General features: G+C 43.6%; 1 protein-coding gene across 6 annotated transcripts in view; it reads left to right on the top strand.

The window, feature by feature from the left end:
* Positions 1-2,357: 2,357 nt before the first annotated feature.
* CDHR5 (cadherin related family member 5) overlaps positions 2,358-23,653 on the top strand; it is a 440,889-nt gene continuing 419,593 nt past the window's right edge. For 3 of the 6 annotated variants that reach the window (XM_069223085.1, XM_069223084.1, XM_069223083.1), the window contains exon 1: positions 2,358-2,585. In XM_069223085.1, coding sequence (XP_069079186.1) covers positions 2,498-2,585 — 88 coding nt within the window. In that variant the 5' untranslated portion in view covers positions 2,358-2,497. The remainder of the gene's footprint in view (positions 2,586-23,653) is intronic. The other 3 variants (XM_069223086.1, XM_069223089.1, XM_069223088.1) reach the window with 3 other exon arrangements.

Raw genomic sequence — 23,653 nt, 5'->3', positions numbered from 1 at the left:
GCTGGCACTGTTTTGGCTGCGGGTTTCTGCATTGTAGGCAGGATTGTTTTTGCGCAGGAAGGGGAACCTTCTTGTACAAATACAATGAAGGGGCACCGTCCTGCACCAAAACAATGCTGAGAGGCGTTTTCCTCTTTCTATCTATGCTGCCGAATGAAGCACATATAGAAAGATTAAAAATGAGGAGAAATAAATAAAGAAATATCCCCTAGTTGTGCCTCCCCTGGGGAGGTGCCAGGTTTTCGTGCATTCCCAGGTTTACAAGGTCTTGTAAATCTGGCGGTGTGTCAAGATCCATAGTTGTTGTTTGGCTACACCCACCACAACATCCATGGAATGCCTCCCTTGCTCAGAGTAAGGCTACGCAGTGATTTGTGCTGCTTTGTCTTACTCCGTCTTTACGAGGCCATTCAAAGCCATGCAAAGTGTTTTTGAGTGGCCTCATAGATATGAGTTCAAGGTTTGCACCGCTGTTACCTCACAAAAAGTGACACAACTGAGGTGCAAAGGGCTCATAAATATGCCACCCAATTGCTGAAAGAGGCTGACCCAAAAACCCCTTCTGTATGTAGAAAGTATCTATTGAACGTAATGTGCTTCCCTTGAATAGTGTAAGCATCTCTAAATGTCACACCTAAAAGGGAAGGGCTGGGCGGGAGCTAAAAAAAGAAACAGAAGTTGGACTATGAAAAAATTTAATTCAGAACAAAAGGTTTTCAGAACACTTGCACGTTTTCAGAAAAATAAAATTGACTAGCCTCATTTTTTACAAAGTATAAATTATGGCAACAATAAAAACACAAAAGAAATTGTGAAAAAGGAACATCATATATGTTTTTTTTTCTCTAAAAGGAATTCAGATGTTCATTGTCTGATGCATTCAGTTTGAACGTGTTAAAGGCTTTGGAAAAGACCAGGTGTTTTGTTGATTATGACCCCTAAGCGACCTAATTAGCCGGCCTCTTTGCACTTGTGTAGTACTTCCCCATGCCACAACACACACTTCAGCGCAGAATGGGGCAGCGCCAGCACAGAGTGCTCTAGGAAGGGCAGAGGCATAAGACTGGCATAGGTGATGGCGAGGTGATGTTTGCTTCTTGCACGACCCCTAGACAGCAGAGAGACAACGGGCCAACTGTCATCGCCGATCACTAGTGAAAAGGCAAAGACCAGGCCAGAGTAGGTTTTGTAGTTTTTGTAGAATTAGTACAATTAAGGTGTAGTTGATAAAGAGATGTTGAGAATATACACGAGAGGAATATAGTGGGTGGAGTTGTTGCTCCTTTATAGCATGGCCGGTGGGGGCGGTAGCTGTTTCCTGCTCAGTGGAAGGAAAACAGAGACAAGATAATGTTTCTCATCACAGTATTGTTGTTCCCTTAGAGCAAGGACAGGTGGGTGTTTTTCTCTCTCTAACTGGCAGTAACACGGGATTGGATTTCTTTCGCCCTCGGAGTAATGGCAGTTGGTCGTAGGAGTCTTTCCAGATGAGGGAGAGGTTGTAGTACTTTCATTGGCGTACATAGAAAGTGTTTTTTCGGTGGGGGGCGGCTTAATTTTAACGTCATCCATCCTGACGCAGCTTAACAGTACGGCAGCCTTAGTGTTACGCTGCACTGTAAGCCTTCACACCAGTCTGTACCTAAATATGTGGGGGGGTTGCAGCGGCCCCTTGATTCCCTCCACCTCCCATGAGTACTTTCCCTTTTTATGACGCTCTGCAGAGTCGGGGTAGAATATTCTCCACCTGGGGCATCGATACCTCGGCTTTCATAATATGAGGCCTGCAGTGGTTGCCCCATGATAATGTTGCAGAGAGCCAGTAGAGGTGGAGGTTCCTGTCGTTTTCCAGTGGCCGCACAGCCACCCCCATGAGGAAGGGCTAGCGAACATGCCCAGAGAAGCGCTCTCGAGCCGCACGGGTCCCCCTCATCCCCACCGAATAAAATCTCAGGCCTTGCTGCTAAATGCATCTCATGCGGAAACAGCGAATTCAAACTCTCTCTCGACGCTGTAAAACCGAACCGACGGCGACATTCTACCAACTCCACTGCAGACAACATACGTCTCTCACCGCAGAGAACCGATATGTGTGTATTTTTTCCAGGGGAAAACTGTATTTCTGGCTTCATTGAGCTTGTGATAAAAGTGCCATTCAACAGTTACACCGCCTTGCCCTTTTCCACCGGGCCTTATTCTAATGACAAGTGAATAAATAACCCTGCCCTTCCTCTATCTGTAGTCAGGAGGTTGTAAAAATTAAGCGGACAGGGAAGAAAGCTGGCCCTGCCTCGGGTTTGCGTGGCGTTATCAGCACCTTGGAGATGAGAGCTGCAGGGCTGTAAATGTGGGAGCGCGTGACAGATACGAAGGTGCAAAGGTCACCGGTAGGCCGGGGGACACGGCAGCTCAGTCCAGCTTGCCTTTCAGTCCGTGATGTGGCCCTCTCCCGTGGGCTTCGTTGGTGAGAAGACTTGAGCTGTGAAAAGAGGACGTCATGGCTGCTTCCCTCGGATCTGCTCTTGTTCCGCTTTGCCTTTTGCTGAGTACTTACCTTGGAATTGCCTTGGCACAGGGGAACCAAGGTAAGATCACTTCTGTGATGCACTCGCTTCTGTATTCTTCTGAATTGAAATCTACAGGCCGCCCCATCGTCTTCATACTGAGACCATTTTAAAATGGGCTGAAGAGTGCAGTTGGCAGTGGTGGTGGACAGATGACCCTGAAAACCAAAATACAGTCTTCCACTTATCTAGAGAGTATGTAAACTCAGGATGTACCACCAAATTGTGCAATCCATATGGATGCCTTTAGTGCAGAGAAAATCCATCTATCCTAGTCAACATCATAGCATGGCAGGATCACCTACCCAGTAAGAAGCCAATATTTTAGGACAGAAATGCATAATATTGAAATTGAGATGGCATATTAGCATAGGACTGACTAAGGTAGGACACAAGGAACAAAACAGAAGAAAATACAGCAGAAGGATAACAGGACCAGGCTGGATAGGACTAATGAGAATGGAAAGTCGGAGTTAGGTAGACAATGACAGGGCAGTAGGCAGTAGGAAAGAGAGGAGAAATTCCCCGGTTAGGCTAGAACATGATGTGGTAAGAAAACAGGATGCACTAAGCTAGATTAAGACAAACATTTAGAGGCCATACTTGGCTAATATGGAAGAGAGCCCAGTAGAATATCCAGAGCACAATAGCTTGTGATGGGAGTAAAGGGCAGGATATATTACACTACACATGTTGTACTGTTGAATGGAACTGTGCTGCCTTGAATGGTGTTGTAAGATCTGGCAAAGATGTGCAAGATAAAGAAAACAAGGTAACAAGCCTTCTATGCACCCAGGGATCTGGAACAAATCCCCATATCCATCGCGACCACCAGTGATTAATTTTAGCTGTGGGTGCAGGTGGGTCCCACTGACACTCATTTTTGGGGGCCAACACTTATTTTTGCTCATCAGGCCTTGAGCCAGATCAAGAAAGAGAGAAAGATAAAAGTGGGAGAGGAGGAGGAAAAGAAAGACCGAAAAATAGTGACAGAGGGAGAAAAAAGAAATGGAAAAGAACCTGTGAGATAGAGTGGCAATGAGTGTCCAGTGAGGGATTATGTAGTGGAATTAGGACTGCAAAGCCTCTGTATTGGCCCCCTACCTTCAATAGTGCCAGACACTGGCTTCGGAGCAAAACTTTGGGCCCCTGCATTTATTCTTTTACAAATTAAGCACCGAGGGCCACACTAACCTTGCTCCGATTTAGGCAATATTTGAAGATGCCCCACTTTAAAGAGCTCCACATTACGTTGTGGTAACAGTACACTTCTGCTCCAGGACCCCAGACCCCTCTCCCTCTCCAACCTCTCGTTGACTATACGTTACCTTTCCTGCTTTACAGCACTCTGCTGTCTTTTGGCTAGGATGACACTGCGCAAATACCACATTCATTCATGCACGCATTTATAAAACAACATATATGCACACTAACGGTATATGTTGCACAAAGTAAGGTGCTTAGTATGTTAGTTTTAAATGGAAACTTTTTAAAGTATTCACATACTTAAAATAGAGTCGGTGCAAGCTATGTATGAAGGAACAAGTGCTGGTGCAAGAAACAGGTTACATACGAAGCAAAAATGATGCAAGTGACTATTTCCCAAACCCTTCACGCTTGACTCTAGTCCACCGACTAAAAGTTCCAATCTGCACTTCACTGATTTAGTATAGCAGTGGACTGTATGAAATTGTGCAGAATACATCCGTCGTATACATGGGAATCGATTTTAAAGTCTGAACTGGGATACATAGTCTGATTGGCTGTAAAATATGGTACACGGCAACAATATATTGGAGTGAGGCAGAAGTTTGTACTTGAGTGAATGCTGCAGAGAGAGAAGTTATCAACCTGATGACTAGGTAGCTCTTTATAAGAAGATTGCTAGTGCACGTAAACAGTTGTAAATAGGTTTACAGAATTTAGTAAGAGGAAAACAGATATAGCTAATCTATACCAAGACAAACTGACCGCTCAATTGGTCCTTCTTTGTTGTTGGAATAGTATCATTCTTGAGTCGTAAATCACCAGCTATGACTAGAGTGATCGACCCAGGACCGTAAGGCCAACAATCGAGGTGGTAACTTGGCTATAGATTATGGACCCTGCAATATGTTTATACTGTATATTCTCCTGTGCTGTGAGGTAATAAAATGAAGGTAATGTTTTTTTGCATGTAGCCTTTGTACCATAGCTTCACTAGCATATAGCCAACGTGTTTTAAACCAAATACAGAAATTCAGTCACTTCTTGTGTAAAATATACCTCCTTATATCGGTGTAACGGCTGAAGTTGATAATTACTGAATTTCTTGAGAGAAAGGAAAGAACTTCTTAAGGTGTTTCAATACATAGTGGAGCCTAGAGACTGAACGTATCTGGGACTCAAGTGTTAGCTCAAAATCCAGTTTCACTTCTAAGATTATCACCGCCTCGATAGGGATGGGGTTAAGCCAGTTCTGGACAAATGTTGAAAGACTAAAGTGAGATGGGAGACCAAGGAAGCAACATTTCTGCGTTTAATCTGTTGTGGCACACAAAGGAGTCATGAGCGACAAAGCAGAAGTTATAATAGAACCTGCAAACAGTGATCCCACTACTCTAAATATTATTTGGGCACCAAAGCAATATATGTACAAAACATGAAGGGGATCAAGAGGGCCTCTGCGGATACAACTATGGAAAAAAGAAGGGAGAGGCTAGAGCCCCAAATACCAAAAAGCAAGAGATTTTGTAGAAAAATCAAAATGGGACAGTGGCAACATTTTGGTACAATAGGAGAGAAAGGGCCTATTCAAGCACGTTCACCCACCTTAATGCCATTTTTGCGCAGCCTAATCACTTAAAGCCGATGGTCGTTGGCGTCAAAGGTGGCCTAAATGTTCTCCCCCAAGTTAGTTTCCTTTTTTGTTAATTTGGATACGTTTTATTGTTTCAAATTTGTTGCGTTCTGCACACACAGATAATAGAGCAAGAGAAGAAAAAAATAAAAAAATAAAAAAGATAATTCAAGAAATGCTTCTTTATTCACACAGTAACGTAACATAATTATAACACATAAAATGAGCAAGGAACGGACGGGATGTGAATGAATGAATAAATAAATACTTTATTGTATTACTTTTTAAAATCCCACACAATAATACACTATAAAACATTTAAAATAACCTTCATATTAAAAAACATACTGAGACATATAAAATCTACATTACTAGCAAATATATTTTAAATATGAACGATATGACAAACAGTACCATTTACACTATGTTTTCAGATTTTATCTATGTTTCTAGGTTTTGTAGATTTCAATAACTTTTCAGTAAAGGACACGCCTTTCACAGTACATTCAACCATCGAAAGAGCGGTAGTCTTTTGAAAAGCCCACATCCCCTTTGCCCTAGAAATAGGTACATGTTGGACCAATGACAACACCACCATATTTCGTAGAAAAGCGTTTAACTGCTCAAACAGTGTTTTAACTTTTGTTGGTTAATCAAATATTTGGACCAATGCAATCGCTTGCGTATTTCAGTTCCAAGAAAAATATAGGTATCCACTCTATCTATTCTTTTACCTTCCAATCTCCAAATATAATTGGTATCCGAATTCCCAAGCTTGCAATTTTTGTTTTAAAAAAAAATGTTCAGTTTATTAAGTTTGTTGACATTTTCCAGATGCGTTCATTAGTGTTGTAGGCCACTCTGGGTTGTTAATAAAATGACCAGATCGTCTGCTTCTCTAGGTAAGTCAAACGAATATAGCACAGCTTTGGTGCATCTTCATCATTTTGTTCTAAAGCTTCAAAGAGATCAGTAATGTGTTTTTTAATGTTTTATTGCATTTTAAACAATAACACAACTGTGCAAACATGCAGAATCATACCACAAATAGACTTGTCCCAAATGAAAACCAGTATGCCTTCATCCTCCCGCTGCCAGCAAAACCACAGAATCCTTCCCGCCCCAATCAACAACAAGGTTGCAAGGCAACCAAGGCAAAAAAAGGTCCTCCCTGCAATTTAAGGTGATCTGACATCATCCTTAGCCACCTGTTTCTAAACATACACATCTCACATGAGCTCCATTGGTGCACAACCACCCCGCAGTCTCAGTAATGTTAACGTGTCAGCCTCCGCCCTGGCCCCTTTCAAGTAAATTTGTTGTCAATAGGCCAAATTCCGTGGGTATTAACATCTTCCAGGCCATGGTGATCCATCTCTTGAACAATACCAGCGCCAGATCTACAAACCTGATTTCCAATCGATTGGTTTTGGTCGGAGTCATGAGCCCCAGCAGGCAAAACACAGGTTTACACAGGAGCTGGTGGTCCAATATCTCTGAGGTGATAGTCATTACCTGCACCCTCACCACCTGCAGCTCTGAATAGTCCCAAAACATGTAATAGAACCCCACATCCACCCACCTTCACTGTGGGCAGTCCTTCAGCACACCACCAACAATATGGTATATGCAATGTGGCGTAAGGTACCTTACTTTACTACTGGGAGAAAGATATTGTAGCAAAGTCAGTTTCCCTGTAACAGGGAGACGGGATGTGCGATTGCACCAGCAACAGGCTATACAATGTTATAATCACCTTCCTTCTCATTCTGTGAGTCAATATCTCCGACATCAGTGAGGAGAGGGGGGTCCCATCGATGCGGGCCCCCATTGCTAGCAAACAATTTGCATAAGTGTGTTGTATGTAAGGAACTAGCAATACATGATTCCATACAACTCTACAGGATCTTGGAACGCCTCAAGCTTCCCATCCAGGAACAGGTCCCCCACACACATCACTCCTGTCTCCCTCTATGCCCGTTCTCTGTCGGACTCACCAGATCACTGGCCTCTGGTCACTGTGAATGTGCTGTCCCTCAACACAACTCGAAGTTGGGTGCCCCAAGACTCCCTCCAACATAGGGCGACACACTTCATGCCATGTCACTCGTTTTCTACATGTAACCCAAATGGGGTATGAAAGTAGGCTTTGTAATATATGAAAAAGTACCTGTAAGGGGACCATTGACAGTGCTGTAAAAAAAGCACAGCAGCGAGGCAAGAGCAGCAATTTTTCAATTCCCACCCTCCCCACTGGGGAGAGAGGGAGGGAGGTCGAGAACGGCAGAGAGGTGTGAATCAAACTCAATGCCCTGCCCAGCTTATCCTCCAGAAAATCAGACTCCGCGTTGTACACCTGAACACCTACATACTTAAATGTGTCATATTGCTAGGCAAGCCAGGGGGACCTCCAGACACCAGGTGGATGGCACCCACCTCAAAAGGAATAAGCAGGACTTTTTCCAATTATCATGAAGGCCCAAAAATAAATCTCCCAAAGGTGTCCAGTAAATCCTCAAGCATAGGCAGTTTTGCTGCTGTGTCCCCTAAATACACCAGGGTATAATCAGCATATAAGGAGACCACGTGCCACATCACCCAAATCGCCCTCAGCCGCCCGAGGGTAGAGTAAGCATGCCAGGAGCTCCATGGCCAACGCAAATAGAAATAGGGACAGCAGACAACCCTGTTGGGTGCCCCTGCCAATAGGGAAACAATCTGATATGGTCCCATCCGTCTTAACTCTGGCCGAGAGATGATTATAGAGGGTCCTGTTCACCCCATGAACCCAGGGCGCACCCCCGTTTTTGCAAGGACAGTGGGAAAGAGAGACCACCACAACACATCAAAAGCTTTGTCTATGTCAAGTGACACAGGTAAGAAATCCGAATGAAGGTCTGATGCATCACCCATGAAATCAATCTGGTGCCTAATGTTCAAGAATGTACTCCTGTCAGAAGTAAACCCATTCTGGTCCAATTGAGCCAGGAACCCCATCAGTGGCAGCAACCGATTTGTGATGGCCTTCCCCAGTCTCCTACAGTCCAAGTTTAGGAGGGAGAAATGCATATGCGATTTCACATCTGTGGGGTCATGACCAGGTTTGGGCAGCACTACAATTAGAGCTTCCCATAGGGACTCCAAGAGCATTTCTGATTCATGTGCATCTTTGTACACCTGAAGCAGTTTCGGACACAGATGAGTGCCATAAACAGAGTAAAATTTAGCTGGCAATCCGTCTGTTCCTAGCATCTTATTATGTGTCATCTGTGCTACGCCCCCCTGAATTTCCTCTGTCTGAAGTTCGCTGCAGTGGGTTAATGCATTGAATCCGTATATCAGGGAAATATGCCAGCATCTGGACGGTGGGTTGTTCCGGCACTGACAAATACTGTGTGGTATAAAATTAGTTGAAGGCTACATTGATGTCAGCCTGGCAATCGGTACAGTCTCGTACAACAGCCACGCAGATACCCTCTTAGCTCTGTCGCCTTTGCCGTGCTGCCTGGTTATGTAGGCCCTTTAATCCAGCAGCCCGAGGCAGGGCAAACGTTCTGTGTGCCTGTGGTTAAAGGCACCCAACTCCGTAGCCGTGTCAGGATGTGAGGGCAAGTCACCTTCCAGCCACCTCATGTCAGTTTCAATGTGTGTGATATCCATGAGTAATGTTTGCCACCCCCCCGAAATAATCAGCAATTTGAGTACCAAATGCATCTCAGAAGGGTGCCTCATGGAGTGCTTTCAGCTGAAGCCTCCATGTAGGGGATCTTGGCCCTACTCCTATCCCATTGCAACATCAACCTAAGAGGCTTGTGGTCTGAGGCACTGTGGGCAAAGTATTCTATGTCAGTTACCTTTGCCACCAGCTCACTAGTACAGAAAAACAAGTCCTGATGCGTATGCAGCAGATGCACCAGGGAATAAGAGGGGTAATCGCTTATGATGGGTTTCTCACCCGCCACACATCCTGAACCTGCAAATCCTCACCCAACAGTAAAATATTGCGAAATTACCACACAGGCAGCTCTGCATCGCGGGGTGTGGAGCAATACTTATCCATGTCCAAGACACAATCGAAGTTGCCTCCCTCCATACACACTGTGTCAGTGGGTTTTGCAACAGCAAGAGTGTCATACTTCCAGGAAGCTGGACAGGTCTGTGAGGTGTATAAAAGAATGTTATATTCAAAGAGAAGTCCTCTTGCTGCCCCTCAGGGATGACATAGCGACCCTTGGGTCCACTTTGCTGGCAGTCACCTGCATGTGGATCCCCAGAGCCGGCCATATGAGCGTTCCCCTGGCATATGCTGAGTAGTAGGTGCCGCACATCTGACTGCCCCACCTCTTGCACAGCTTTGTTAGTTCCGCCCCATTCAAGTGTGTCTCCTGGAGGCATGCAAGCTGAATGTGACGGCGCTTGAGGTATGCATGTACCGCGTGTCACTTGCGGGAAGTGGCCATGCCCGAATGTTGCATATCAAGAAATTATATCTGAGTTGTCAGGCATGAGTGTATTGTTGTATTACCTGGAAGCACCCCCTCAGGGAGTCATCTGGAGTCTTACTGACGCCACACCAGCTGGAGATTCAGTTTCTCCCAGCAGCACAGTAGCAGAGGACCAGGCCCATGCGTGTGTCCTGTCATCCCATGGCAATTAGAAAGTACATTGTCTGGAAGTAGACTTCTGCATGATGCGCCATATTCAAAGTAAACTGCAATAAACAAAACCCTTCTTGACCCCCTCTGTCATATAACTGTATACATCCCATGGCATATAACAATAAAAAATACACATAAAGGTAAACCTCTTGGAAGAAAGTAGTCCTGCCTCCTTAAGGGTGTGGGGTGTGTCACTGTCCTGGTTTACCAGTAGGGCCTGTGGATAACCAATTAGGAAGGCACTCCCCCACAACATCATAATCATTAAGACCCAGTGAACCCCTGGATCAAGAAAACACTGGCAAACCAAAGTGCACCATTAAACAGCATTCAAATGATATCATCTGCTAGCCTGGGAGTGAGGGTGGGCTGGATCTGTGAACCTTCTGATGTAGGCATGTGAATGTACTAGTCTGACCCTCTGACCCTAGTCTGAACAGCTATGTTGGAGCACCTCCACCTCAATTTGTGCTTTCCCTCTGCCACTTGCTGCACCTTAGGGTGACCACCATGTCACTGGGATCGTTGCCTGTGACGGGCACTTCCCGCACCCCAATAGGGCACTGCACCATTGTCCATGGGAAGCAGGACCCCAATCCCTGCGGTAGCCAGGCCCAGTCCTCCTCCGTAGTATGGAAGAAGTGAGTCACTTCTCCATATACCACCCGGAATCTGTCTGGGAAGAGCAAAGCATACTTCATGCCCATTGTATGCAGCTGCCGCTTCACTGCCATGTAGGAATTATGATGTTGCTGTACGTCTGCTGAGTAGCCAGGATAAGCAGCCATGACAACACCCTCGTAGTGCATGGGCCTTTGCTTCAGAAGTGCTGTAAAATAGGGCCCCTTATCCCTATAGTTCAACAGCCTGACAATTACTGGCTGGGGGCCCGATCTGGATGGAGGTGGATGCTTTGGGATGCAATCCGTCCTTTCAATAGAGAAGAACTCGGAGGGGTGGCCCTCCAGCACTGTGTCCAACAGTCAGTCCTCCAGAAACAGCTCCATGTTAGAGCCGTCAGACCTTTCAGGAAAACCCAAAAGAAGGATATTGTTGTGCCTTGAGTGACCATCCATGTCTTCAGCTTGGTATTGCAACTGAGACACCTCCATGTGCAAAAGTTGAAACTGTGACTGGACCTCTGCAGCATTGGCAATATCGATGTAAGGATCGACTCCATCTCATCCATTTGCCCCAACAGTTTTCTATGATCCTTCCGGAGGAGGTTCACTTCAACGTTAACTGCATCACTTTTGGATTCAAGAGAAGTCCTTGTGTCTAGAACTGCTTGCAGGATCTTATCAAATTGCCTGGAGTGGCTGGCCAGGGTGGTTTCCAGTGTGCTCACTGGGCCGCTGGCAGAAGGTGTCTGTGGCACCAGGAGGCTCGCACTGCCCCTGTGCACAGAAAGGGGCACCTTTCCCTGCTTGGGCTTCATTATCTTTGCAGACGGTGCAACAGCACCTAATAGGCAACAATCCAGTCTTATAATTTCACACCAGCCCCCAATTGTAAATGTGTGTAGCGGTAGACAGTCTCCAGAGTTAGCCGCAAACACTGAGAGTGAACATCAGGGCCAGAGCAATGCCAGCTGTTCACAGAGCCCTGTGCAAGTGCGGTCAATGAGCGCTCCTCCACAGCAACACAGCCGAGGCAAGCACACCAAGGCCCAACACCTCTAGTGGCACTGCAACACCCAGGGCAGGGCACGTACATAAACCAACACGGGGGGGCATTGACACCGTACCCGATCGACACCTCGTTCACCAGTCCCCTTGTCCATCCAAAAGATGCAGAGTTACAATGCACAAGGAGGAAAGGACACCAGCAGCAAAGAGTAGTATGCGAACAGATGCCTGTTGCCATGCTCAGTGTGGGAGGGGCCACTTGGAGCTTCTGGCCCCCTCATGCTGTGGGGGCTATTGTTACATCAGTGGCACAGATCCTCCAACTCCAATCTGTGGGCATTGCTTGCCCATGGCAACAGGCTCTAGGCCCAAATCACAGCCTGGACAGCCCCACAGAATTCGGCTGCACAGGTGATGAAAGCCTCCAGTTAGGATCGACTTAGCCCTTGACCAACACTCCGCTGGTCCCCCACGCTTTTCACACCCAGCAGGCATGAGGGTGTCAGTGCTCTCAGGTGGAGCAGGAGCTATACCGATGCAGCAGGATATTCTCCTGGGCCCCACATGGTGCTCAGCGGATTGGGACCACTCCAATCACCATCTTGGACATGCCCCTTCTTTTCTTTGATTTGTAGAGATTTGTCTACCATATGGTTTAACGCAATGATGTTATCAAGAGTTGAACAGTGGGAATGAAAAGCCGACTGATGAAAATATAAAATCTGTTTTTCGTATACCCATTTGGACAATGATTTTAATGAGTGCTTAGTGAAAATTGTGCCTTGGGCATCTAATAGAGCAATCAGAGGATAGCTCTGGGTCATCTTTGGGGCAATGCTTTCAAATGGGTTGAATGGTGGACTCTTTTGAAGAAAATAGAATAGAGCGAGTCTAGGTGGCATTATTGAATAGGAGCATGAGAATCTTACTTCAGTGAGGTACGTCCTTTTTCATAATGGCGATTGGTATGCCATTGGAGCGAGGAGCTTGAAACTATTTGTAGTTTAGAAAGATCTTCTTCACTAACATCGTGTGCATTTGAACCATTCCCCCCCCCCGGCACTCGTACTGTGACTTAACATTTGCTCCATATAAGTCAGTGGCAAAATCCTCTGAGTCTTAAAAAGAACGTGATAATCTCCTTTTTTCATATAACATCCACTTTCTGTAACAATTAAGGACCATCATTTTTTATATTATTCATTTTGATTGCATTATGCAGCTCTGTCCAATGGTCTTCTTTCACATGTGATTTAATTGTATACATTTGTATCTTTAAATCCTGTTTTACTTGCCTGATCTCACTGTACCTCTGCTTTGACAGTGGCATGTGTAAAATCCCTTATAGTTCTTCCTGTGAGCACATTTCAGTAGATGTATTCTGAAATTTGCAAAATGATTTGGAAACTGCAGATGTCACATACAATGTATTACTGAGAAAAGAAAATAAGAGCTGAGAAGTTGTATGAGTTTGCAGAGGCAGGGCCCTTTGACTAATACTAGTCAACAAATTATACTGTGTCATATGCAGGAAAGGTGGTTGTGACGTCACCCTGAGAGTGGGCATAGGAGTGAAAAGACTGCTGCGCACCCCATATTTAGTTGCATAGCTCTGACCTGGTTGTGGTGAAGGAGTCCCTACTTCAGTGTATACACTCCTAGTGGCCATTTTTGTCCTTCTCATTAGTAGTATAGCAGCGGGGTAACAGGTCATGCTGCTGATAGTGCAAGAGTCACTTGGCATCAAACGTTATTGGACGGCGTGCTGCAGTTAGGGTGTACAGCACCAACAAAAAAACAAGATAAGATACACCAGCAGTCAAATTACAGCAATGTAAAGCAGTTGGTCCAGGTATATCGTAAATAGTTTGTGTATCTACTTTTGGTATAATAGTGACTACACAATACTCACACATAGTATTATTGTATTGTTAAGGCCCATTTGCTACCACATCACTTATCAAATGTCCTTTCTAGGCTATAGATATTATTTTAAGACTATTCACCAGATGTGTTTGAAAACAGCGATTAAGGACCTGATTTAGATCTTGACAGAGGAGATACACAGTCTCAACGGTGATTGATATCCAGGGGTGTGGAATTTATTAAAATATCTACTTGTCCACGGGACAGGTTGCTTCTCAAATCTACTTGTCCTGTAAAAAGATCTACTTGTCCCTTCGGTGCCATGTAGTGTGGCGCCAAATTATGGCAGTAATCTTATTATGTAAGAGCTCTGATAATAGCCTCTCTGATTATGCCAGGGCTACTACCATAGTAGGGCTTGAATACTTGCAGTTTCAATCCCTACTGTAGCAATTTCCTTATTTTTCCACCTTTATGCAGATCTGCATACTGGGGCTGGAGGAAGCAGTAAGCAATAGTTCCAGGGCTGGAATGCCTTTGAGTCTGCAAACCTACTAACCTGCATGTTTTAAAGATCTTCACCAGCTTCTCTCTAATATTTTCCCATAATAAGAAAGGTTGGACATTTACTCCTGACAATGGCAGAATTAGAACTTCTTTCAGGGTTGGGAAGCAAGTAGCTGGAGGGAAAATGAACTTGCAAATGCTCAATAGATTTTCACATGAGCAAATCTACACATGCGTATTTACCCATGCTAAAATACAGTTCACAAATATTTTATAGGGGTACGACATATACCATGGGTGCACTTTTGTGACTTTCTTTAAGAATTTGGGGCCACATGTAGGTAGGTTCAGATTTGCGACCCGCAAATCCGAATGTAGGATGGTGTCCCTGACACAATCTGTGATTCGCAAGGGCTTCGCAAATGCACACCTCATGAATAATCATGAGGTGGGTCGCAATTTGCGACCCCCTTGCGAATGGCGGCCTCACAGGGATGGTGGCCTGCTGGAGACAGCAGACCACCATGTCTGTGACTGCTTTTCAGTAAAGCAGTTTTTTTTTTTTTTTTTGTAATACATCCCGTTTTCCTTAAAGGAAAACGAGATGCATTACAAAAATGAAACGTTTTCATTTCATTTTTTCCGAGCAGGCAGTGGTCCTGCGGACCACTGCCTGCTCTGAAAATTTTTTTACAGTGACATTCACAATGGGGAAGGGGTCCCAGGGGGACCCCTTCCCTTTTGTGAAAGTGTTAGCACCCATTTGAAATGGGTGCAAACTGCGATTGGTTTGCGCTTCGCGTTCGCAAAACAATCCTACATTGCACTGCGAGTCGCAATTAGGAAGGGAACACCCCTTCCTAATTGCGAGTCGCAAACCCGTTTTGCGATTCGGTAACCAGACTACCGAATCGCAAAACTGGGTTTGTGCATCGCAATGTGCTTTTTGCACGTCGCAAACAGCGAAAGTCGCTGTTTGCGACATGCAAAAAGCTACCTACATGTGGGTCTTGGTCCCTAATTAGGTCTGGTGTTAAAGACATTTTGTTTTTATTAAACTTCTTTTTCTCTCTCTTTCGGCTGGCTTTACTGTGAGTGATCGCATTCTTCTCTTCCACAAGGAGCATATTGGCACACAAAGTAGTTTTGTTCAGTGTCAGGGACTACAGTGGCAATCAGTGACGTAACGAAACTGGAGGGTGCCCCTTTGCAAAGAACATGAAGGAGCCCCCTCTCCAGACTCACTCAGGGCAGGTGCTGTGCTGAAGGGCCCCTCTGGAGGGCGGCTGCGGGGCCTTTGTTATGCCACTGGTGGCAACGTGTGCTTTTAGAGTTTAAAAACGTTATGGTTTTTTTTTGCCAGTGTTTGTTACCATGTTGAGGGCCTGGTAGCTCCCACAACAATAAAGTGTTACAAAAGCCATGTCAAAACAAGACACGCATTGATGAAACTAAAAGACTTATAAAAATATGTCAGATCAGTTGGCTTTGTCAGTGTTTGTTTATTTTCATGCTTCCCATTATCGTGTTGAAAATGGTTACACTGATTTTCCATTAGAAATATTTTTGTGAAATACTAGCATGCATCAAAACATCTTACTAAATGACACCTCATTTGCATCTAATCAGAGAGCATTCTGGGAGCATTATACTTAGCCTCATAGCCTAAACTTTTCAAACATGTGTATACACGTTTTTTTTATTTGTACTGGAACCAACGTCAGTAGTGAAGTGTGACCTTAAAACATTTATTTACAGCACTCACCCTAATAATGAAGGTTTTCAAATAATGAACCATAAATACAAGTCTTTTGGAAACACATTACTTCAACTGTAGAGAGTTCCACTCTCTGTAAACAGGCAGCCAAAGGGTTTGTGCTACAGAGGGTTGGGCCTACTTGTCCCAAGGACAAAGTAAACATAAAAACTTGTTGCCCTTGACCCCAAACAAGATGTCCCGGGCGTCGGGCGATAGGAATTCCACATCTGCTGAAATCTAAATACCATAGAAAACAATGGTATTTAGATTTTGATTTCGGCAGATGGGATAGCTGTTACGGAGTAACCCGTCCACCGAGATCTAAATCAGGCCCTAAGTCTTCTAACTCTAGGTAGTTTGTTCATGTGAAGTCAAATGCAACATTTCAGACAGTCATTCACTGAAGTTCAGAGCTCTAGTGTCCCATGTGTAAGTACTTTTTGACCTGGTGAATGAGTTAAAGGAAACAACTCAAACCATTAACAGCAAAGTCTCAGTGGCAGATTGAAGAATGGATGAATAAAAGTGAAGATAGACCAAGAAGTGCCTCATCTACTGCAAAGAGTATTTTGAAGTTAGGGGGGAGAGATTTATAAACAATGTAGATCATAAAGTGCCATAAGGCAACAAGAGATGTATAAACCCTGCCCACGTCCTTGTATAGTCCTCCTTGAACCAGAGGTACAATACACAGATAATGCTGACCAAACACAAGAATTGAGAAATTTGTGGATCACCGCGAATCTTGAGTAGGAGACATCAAGGGCTTGATACGGCACTTTCTGTAATGTTGGTGCTTGAACTAGTGCTGAATCCATCTGACAACACAGGACCATGGAATGAAGACACTGGGTGCAGCAACGGTATTCCTTACATGGGTTTGCCAATGCAGACAAAAGTTTGTCACTCACAGGGCAGCTAAATGCAGAGATCTGCACTCCTGTTGCTGTAAATTGTTGGTAATGGTTTTCCATCAAAGTATAATTTCAGAAAATCTTAATTGATACAAATAATATTGTGATTTCAAAAATATTATGGGACAGAATATTAAAGGTAAGAATATAGGGCCAGATGTAGCAAGGCATTAGCGCCTCGCAAACGGCGAAAAACGCCGTTTGCGAGGCGCTAATGCCTGCACGCAATGCAGAAACACATTTTGCGTCGGAACTGACTCGCAAAATGCGTTTCCGACTCGCAAATAGGAAGGGGTGTTCCCTTCCTATTTGCGACTCGCACCGCGATGTAAGTTGATTTGCGAAAGCGGTCGCAAATCAACTCGCAGTTACCATCCACTTGAAGTGGATGGTAACTCATTCGCAAATGGGAAGGGGTCCCCATGGGTCCCCTTCCCCTTTGTGAATGATCACAAAATAATTTTTTCAGAGCAGGCAGTGGTCCTATGGACCACTGCCTACTCTGAAAAAAAACGAAACAAAAGGTTTCGGTATTTTTTTCTATGTGCAGCTCGTTTTCTTTTAAGGAAAACGGGCTGCAGATAGAAAAAAAAAACTGCTTTATTTAAAAGCAGTCACGGACATGGTGGTCTGCTGTCTCCAGCAGGCCACCATCCCCGTGAGTGCCCAGACTCGCTATGGGGTCGCAAACTGTGACCCACCTCATTAATATTAATGAGGTGGGTTTTTGCGACCCCATAGCGAGTCGCAGAAGGTGTCTGAGACACCTTTATGCATAGCAAATTGCGAGTTGCAATTTGCGAGTCGCTCTGACTCGCAAATTGCAAGTTGCAATTTGCTGTCTACCTACATCTGGCCCATAGTTTTGTTAAGTCTTTTAAGTGATTTTTTAAAATATAGTTATACTTCAATGCTTCATTTACTTCTATTCGTTTTGTGTTATAAACTCATATTACATGAAAGTTAAGTATGTTTAATTATTTTTAGTGTAGCCTTTTCATTGTTTGCTAATATATTTAATATTCCTTTATTTTATTTCCATTTGTTTTTGGTGTGTTGTTGAGTTTGGTGGGGAATAGGGGGAGAACGGTTTAAAATATTTTTGTCTAATTGAGTATACCTTTTTAAATGCATTTTTGTTTGTGATTTCGATTAATAATTTTGTACATTTGTAAATTACTTAATAGATCAATTAAAAAATATTAATTTTTTTAAATTTTTTATTGGTTAATTAGATAATAGGGTATATTAATTATTTATTTATCTTCAATAATTTGTCTAGGAATTAACTATATCATATTTTAGTTTTTATAATAATGCTTAGTTTTATGGTAGTATGGTTTTAAAACAATATGCATTGTTATTTTTTCTACCATTAAGTCAGTTTGTTTTTGTGGTTGTTGGAATTTTAAGTCAATAGGGTGGGGAATGTGTTTCAATCTATTTGTTTGTTATGTAGTTATATAATTGTTTTAACTTGATTGGACGCATAATTTTATATGTTGATTGTTTTTAATTTTGAAATATTTGCACAAATTATATAATGTTACAAATATTATCTTTACAACGTTTTTGAAAATATACTTTATGTTTCTTTATTTTATGTATAAATGTATTTCATTTATGATCATTTTAGGGCTGAGAAAAGTTATTCTGAATGCTCTTAAATTCATAATTTTTCCTATTCTTACTTATGCTGTAGTACGAATGGTAATTCTGTCCTCCCCCAAGCCAAAGTTTAGCACTTTCTCTACTGTTGCTTAAGTTGAAGGTAGAATAGTAAATCTGACCCCTCCAGTGTTCAAAACGTTCCCAACTGTTGCCTATGTTGGAGTGGGAAGTCCAATACTTTCCTGTTAGTTAGGTTGGAGTAGTGAATTTGACCCCTCCAGGTCTAATTTTCTATCTGGGCTTTTTAAAGTGGTTTAGTATTTATTTATGTATTTTTGTAATAATATTATTTTATTCGTTTTTTATTTCAAAATTTTTATTTTATGAGATTTTTATCATCTAATTTGTGCAATTATAATTTATAACTATTATTTTTCCCCGGTTATTTATATTAATAAATAATTTTATTTATTTTTTGTGTGAATATTTTAAATTATATATTTTGATTTTACTTTTGAGTAATTTGATAACATATGTATATTTTTGTATAATAATATTTTTCAAGTTAATATCTATTTTAAAGTTAGTATAATATATAATTGGTAAAATTTGATATACTTACCTATTTTATAGTGAGTGGTCTTGTGTATTTCATAGTCAATATTGTTGAATTTACATATAAAGTATGGAAAGTCAATATCTGCACCCTCTGAATGTTTTTGGGACTATTTTTTCACCAATAATTTTTTTTCAGATTTTTCGTCATACAAACTTTGATGTGCCCTAATTTAATTAGAGAATAGATAGAGCAAATGAACCCCAAAGAGTTAAAAAAAAGGAGCTATTTTCACATGGAATGAAAGCCTCGGGCTGGGTTCTAGGAAATCTCAAAGTAGTTAGTGGTGGCCAAGTCAATATCGTCACCAATACTTGCCCAATAGAGAATTTTTTTGGAAAGCAAGAGGGTATATCAGCATAATGGTACAGATGATGACTAGGAGAAATCATTGATCAATATGACTTCCAATGGGGCAATTACTGGATCTGTTTTCACTGGTGACTGGATGATAAGGATGGTGCCTTCCTAAGGTTTTGATTAATTATATCATAATATAATTAACGTGTAACTATTATAGTATAATTATTACACGTCCACACTATGGGCTTGTAGAAGCACATCTTTCCATTAAGACTTAGGCCCTCATTCTGACCTTGGCGGGCGGCGGAGGCCGCCCGCCAAAGTCCCGCCGTCAGGTTACCGTTCCGCGGTCGAAAGACCGCGGCGGTAATTCTGACTTTCCCGCTGGGCTGGCGGGCGGTCGCCTTCAGGCCGCCCGCCAGCCCAGCGGGAAAGAGGCTTCCACGATGAAGCCGGCTCGGAATCGAGCCGGCGGAGTGGAAGCTGTGCGACGGGTGCAGTTGCACCCGTCGCGTATTTCACTGTCTGCACAGCAGACAGTGAAATACATTTAGGGGCCCTCTTACGGGGGCCCCTGCAATGCCCATGCCAGTGGCATGGGCACTGCAGGGGCCCCCAGGGGCCCCGCGACCCCCCCTACCGCCATCCGGATCCCGGCGGTCGGACCGCCGGGATCTGGATGGCGGTAGGGGGGGTCGGAATCCCCTCGGCGGCGCAGCAAGCTGCGCCGCCTTGGAGGATTCAATGGGGCGGCGGTACACTGGCGGGAGCCCGCCAGTGGTGCCGGTCCGACCGCGGCTTTACCGCCGCGGTCGGAATCCCCATTGGAGCACCGCCGGCCTGTCGGCGGTGCTCCCGCGGTCCTCCGCCCTGGCAGTCTTTGAGTGTAAATTTGAGGTAGGCTGAACTCGCAGAGTTTCACTCCACAGAATTCCACTGAGTTATCAATGGGTGGATAATATGCAGCTGGCACTGCAAATTAGCACCACTAGAGTGAACAGCACTGAAAATCAGCATGAACAGCACCATGCATCGAGCAAGAGCGTGTGGCGAGCAGAGCTGATTTTGCTGCCACTCAAGTAGACAATCTACTCAAGTGGCAGCAAGTCTACTTGAACAGCAGCCCTCTGACCGCTTGCAACTGCCTGCAACTGACCACGTTAGAAAATTGAAATAGGGGATGCCAAATCTTGTTTGCGCTCACAAACTTGCATTTTCTGGATCCTCACAAGAGAAATATTCTGCCACACTGCGAAGGGGCGTAATTTGGTCAGAATTTTCTGTTAGAGAATAACACGGAGTGACCAAACCTCTGCTAATTCTACTAACGAAACAAAACATTCCACCCAACCCTAATGTAAATGGTACAAAAGCAAAAGAATGTGATTTTGGGGGGAAAGAAGTTTGAATTTAACTTGGTTTTGAAAAAAAACAAAATTGCAATGGCTGAGGCTCACTCCTCTCAGGGAATGACAGCTGGAAATTAAATAAAAACATGAATGAATGCAGCAATGCAATGGGCAGTGATAGCCTAAGAATGCTTCTTCTTTGCTGCGGCAGGCTGGTTTTGAGTCCATCATTATTAGCAGTCCAGGTGTATCGAAATAGGTTAAAACTTGCTGGAAATACTTCATAAGTAACCACGTGAATGAAATAAAGTTGAAAAGAAAAACATTCAAAATACATTACTCACTTTTTTTATCATCAGATACAACATTAGAAAGATCTGAACTGATCCTTAGTTGAATAGAAAACATTTGAAAAAAAAACGTTGGACACCAATGAAAGACTTCAATGAAGATTGTAACTGACATATACATGCACATTTTAAAACAGTGCTGGCTAAGTATAAACAAACAATTAGGTCCCCGATGGCATCACTTAAGTCAACTACATTATGCAAAGATTAGACATCCATACATTAAATTTATGTCAGATTGTGGACGGTGCAGGGAGCTGTAGGTGTATGGAATAGACTTACTATCAGAAAAGATTCCAGCAAGACTAGGTATATTTTATTTATATTGAACCCATTATCTATGTCTTTAACATAGGAGAAAGGCTTTACATACTTCTCTGTAAATTGACAGAAGACAATACACTTAGGGCTGTCGCCAATGCAACAGTCAGACTGCCATATTTTAACTGTGGCAGTTGGGCCGCGGTGGGGTGGCCAACACCAACAGGATCCGAGGTCCTGGCGGTCTGGCGGTTTCGGCGGTCCTAATCCACCAGGGCAGTGCTGCAAGCAGCGTTGGAGAGGGGATTACGACCTCGTTCTCCGCTAGACTTTTCATGGCAGTAAGAACTGCCATGAAAAGTCTGGTGGAGAATGGGTCCCTTCTCTTCCCATTTACTTGGCATGGGCAGTGCAGGAGACCTCCTGGCCAGCACCATCGCGATGTTCACTGTTTGCTTTGCAGACAGTAAACATTACAAAGGTGCTGGTGCACCCTGCAACCTACAACATTGCCGCTGGCTCGATTACAAGCCGGAGACAATGCTGTAGGGTGTTTCCCACTAGGCCACTGGGTAGAAACTCAGGTTTCCGCTCACTGGCCTAGTGGGAAACTCTTAATGGACCCAGCAGGGAGGTAGCCACTATGGCGGCAACCTCCCCGGTGAAAGTTCGGTAGACGGGCAAAACCGTCCACCAAACTCATAATGAGGCCCTAAGTGTCTGACACAGAGGGGAAGTAAGTAGTATATGTTCCACTGTTGTTATATACACAAGCGTTCCTGAAAAGTAATTACAATGACAAATGTTTGTCTATCTCTCTTGGTAAGCTAAACAATTCTCTACAGTTGCATAATTTGGTAGCCATTTTATTAATTAACCTAAAATAAAGTTTTTGTTTCATCTTAAGGTATATCCTAGGAAGGGTAAGGTAAAGTTGAGCAAAGTAATCAATACGTAATAAGCACTTTATTGGTATAATATTTTGGCTCAGATGTACAAAGTTCTTGCTTTGCCATTGCGTCACACAAGTCAGCGCAAGGCAATCCAAGGGCTTCAGTGAGATTTACTAAACCATATATAGAGTCACTTTGCCTTGCTCTGGTGTGGCTTAGTAAATCTAGAGCAAAGCAGCACAGTTGCTTCCTTGGGTAGAGTCGGTGGCATGCGTTACTCTGCCCAAGGAAGGCACCCATGGGTGGAACGTGGGTGGTACTTAGACTTTTAGACGTGAGAATGCGTCCAAATTTTACTCCTTCCCATATGAGGTGTAACAAGGAGAAATTCGTTATTTTCTCCTTGGTATTTCTTCTTTCAACATGCTGTAGTCTGGAGCACACATAGAAAGATGAAATGCCTCTGGGATTGTTTATGTGCAGGAAGAGACTCTTCCAGCACAAAAACAATCCTGGATGTAATGCAGGCCCCCTTGCAACATGATGTAAGGATGCCTGTGTTGGTGCTTGTCTTCCACAAGTGCTCCAGCACAGAGAGAGCGAGCAGGAATACACCATATATTAGTAATTATGGGGTTTTTCTGCTCTCTCTCCGCAAGTTGTCTTTCTGCGCTGTGTTGCACCAAATGATGAAAAATCTGGCCCTTTGGGTTGATTTCACGTAACATATTACAGGACCACTGGGAGATGTTTGAGTATATTTATAATGAAGCAAAATAAACCAGAGTATGAGCTATGATGTATTACAATTTGTCAAAAGTTTTTATATCGTAATGCTGTGAGAAATTGGGTTGTGGGTTAAAGGGGGTGGGAGCCCTTCTCCATCTGGGTAATGGTGAATTACACAAATCACTACATTAACCTGTGCTTGACCCTCTGGTAGCCTGGCACAAAAGTAAATAGGCTTAACCTAGAGGCAATGTGTAAAGTATTTATGCAGCATTTAAACAGTAATAAAGTGAAAACACAACACAACAAAAATTCCACATTAATTTAGAAAAGTAAAATATAATAAATCGTTTGACACCAAAATGTCAAAAATCCAATCAGTAGAACCAGAGCTATGAATTTTTTAAGTTTAAAGCGAAAAATAGCACCAAAACAATTAAAGCACTAACATGTAGTCACTGGCATCCAGTCACGCGAGACCAGGGAAAAGTCAAAAGTTATGGCTGACTGCAATGGTTTTCGGTTCAAGTAGACAAAGTGGCTTGAGCCCAGTATCCTCTTACCCTTTGGGCTTAAAAGAAATTTTGAAGAAAAATGTCTGAGAATAAAAAGGTTCAGTGGAGCAAGGCAGCCGGTGGTATCCAAGGGGGAGGCAATGTTGTCAGAAGATTTCTGTGTTTGGACTTAGGGCTTCATTGTGAGTTTGGTGGTCCACGGACTGCCAAACTTACAGTGGTGGTCAGACCGCTGCACTTCTGACGGTCTGACTGCCAGATTATGACCACCAGGAGAGCACCACCACCAGG

Source organism: Pleurodeles waltl, chromosome 3_1, assembly GCF_031143425.1.
Source record: "Pleurodeles waltl isolate 20211129_DDA chromosome 3_1, aPleWal1.hap1.20221129, whole genome shotgun sequence".
NCBI classification, from domain to species: domain Eukaryota; kingdom Metazoa; phylum Chordata; class Amphibia; order Caudata; family Salamandridae; genus Pleurodeles; species Pleurodeles waltl.
Note: the sequence above shows the minus strand (reverse complement) of the source record. Positions and strands in the feature narration are given on the sequence as shown.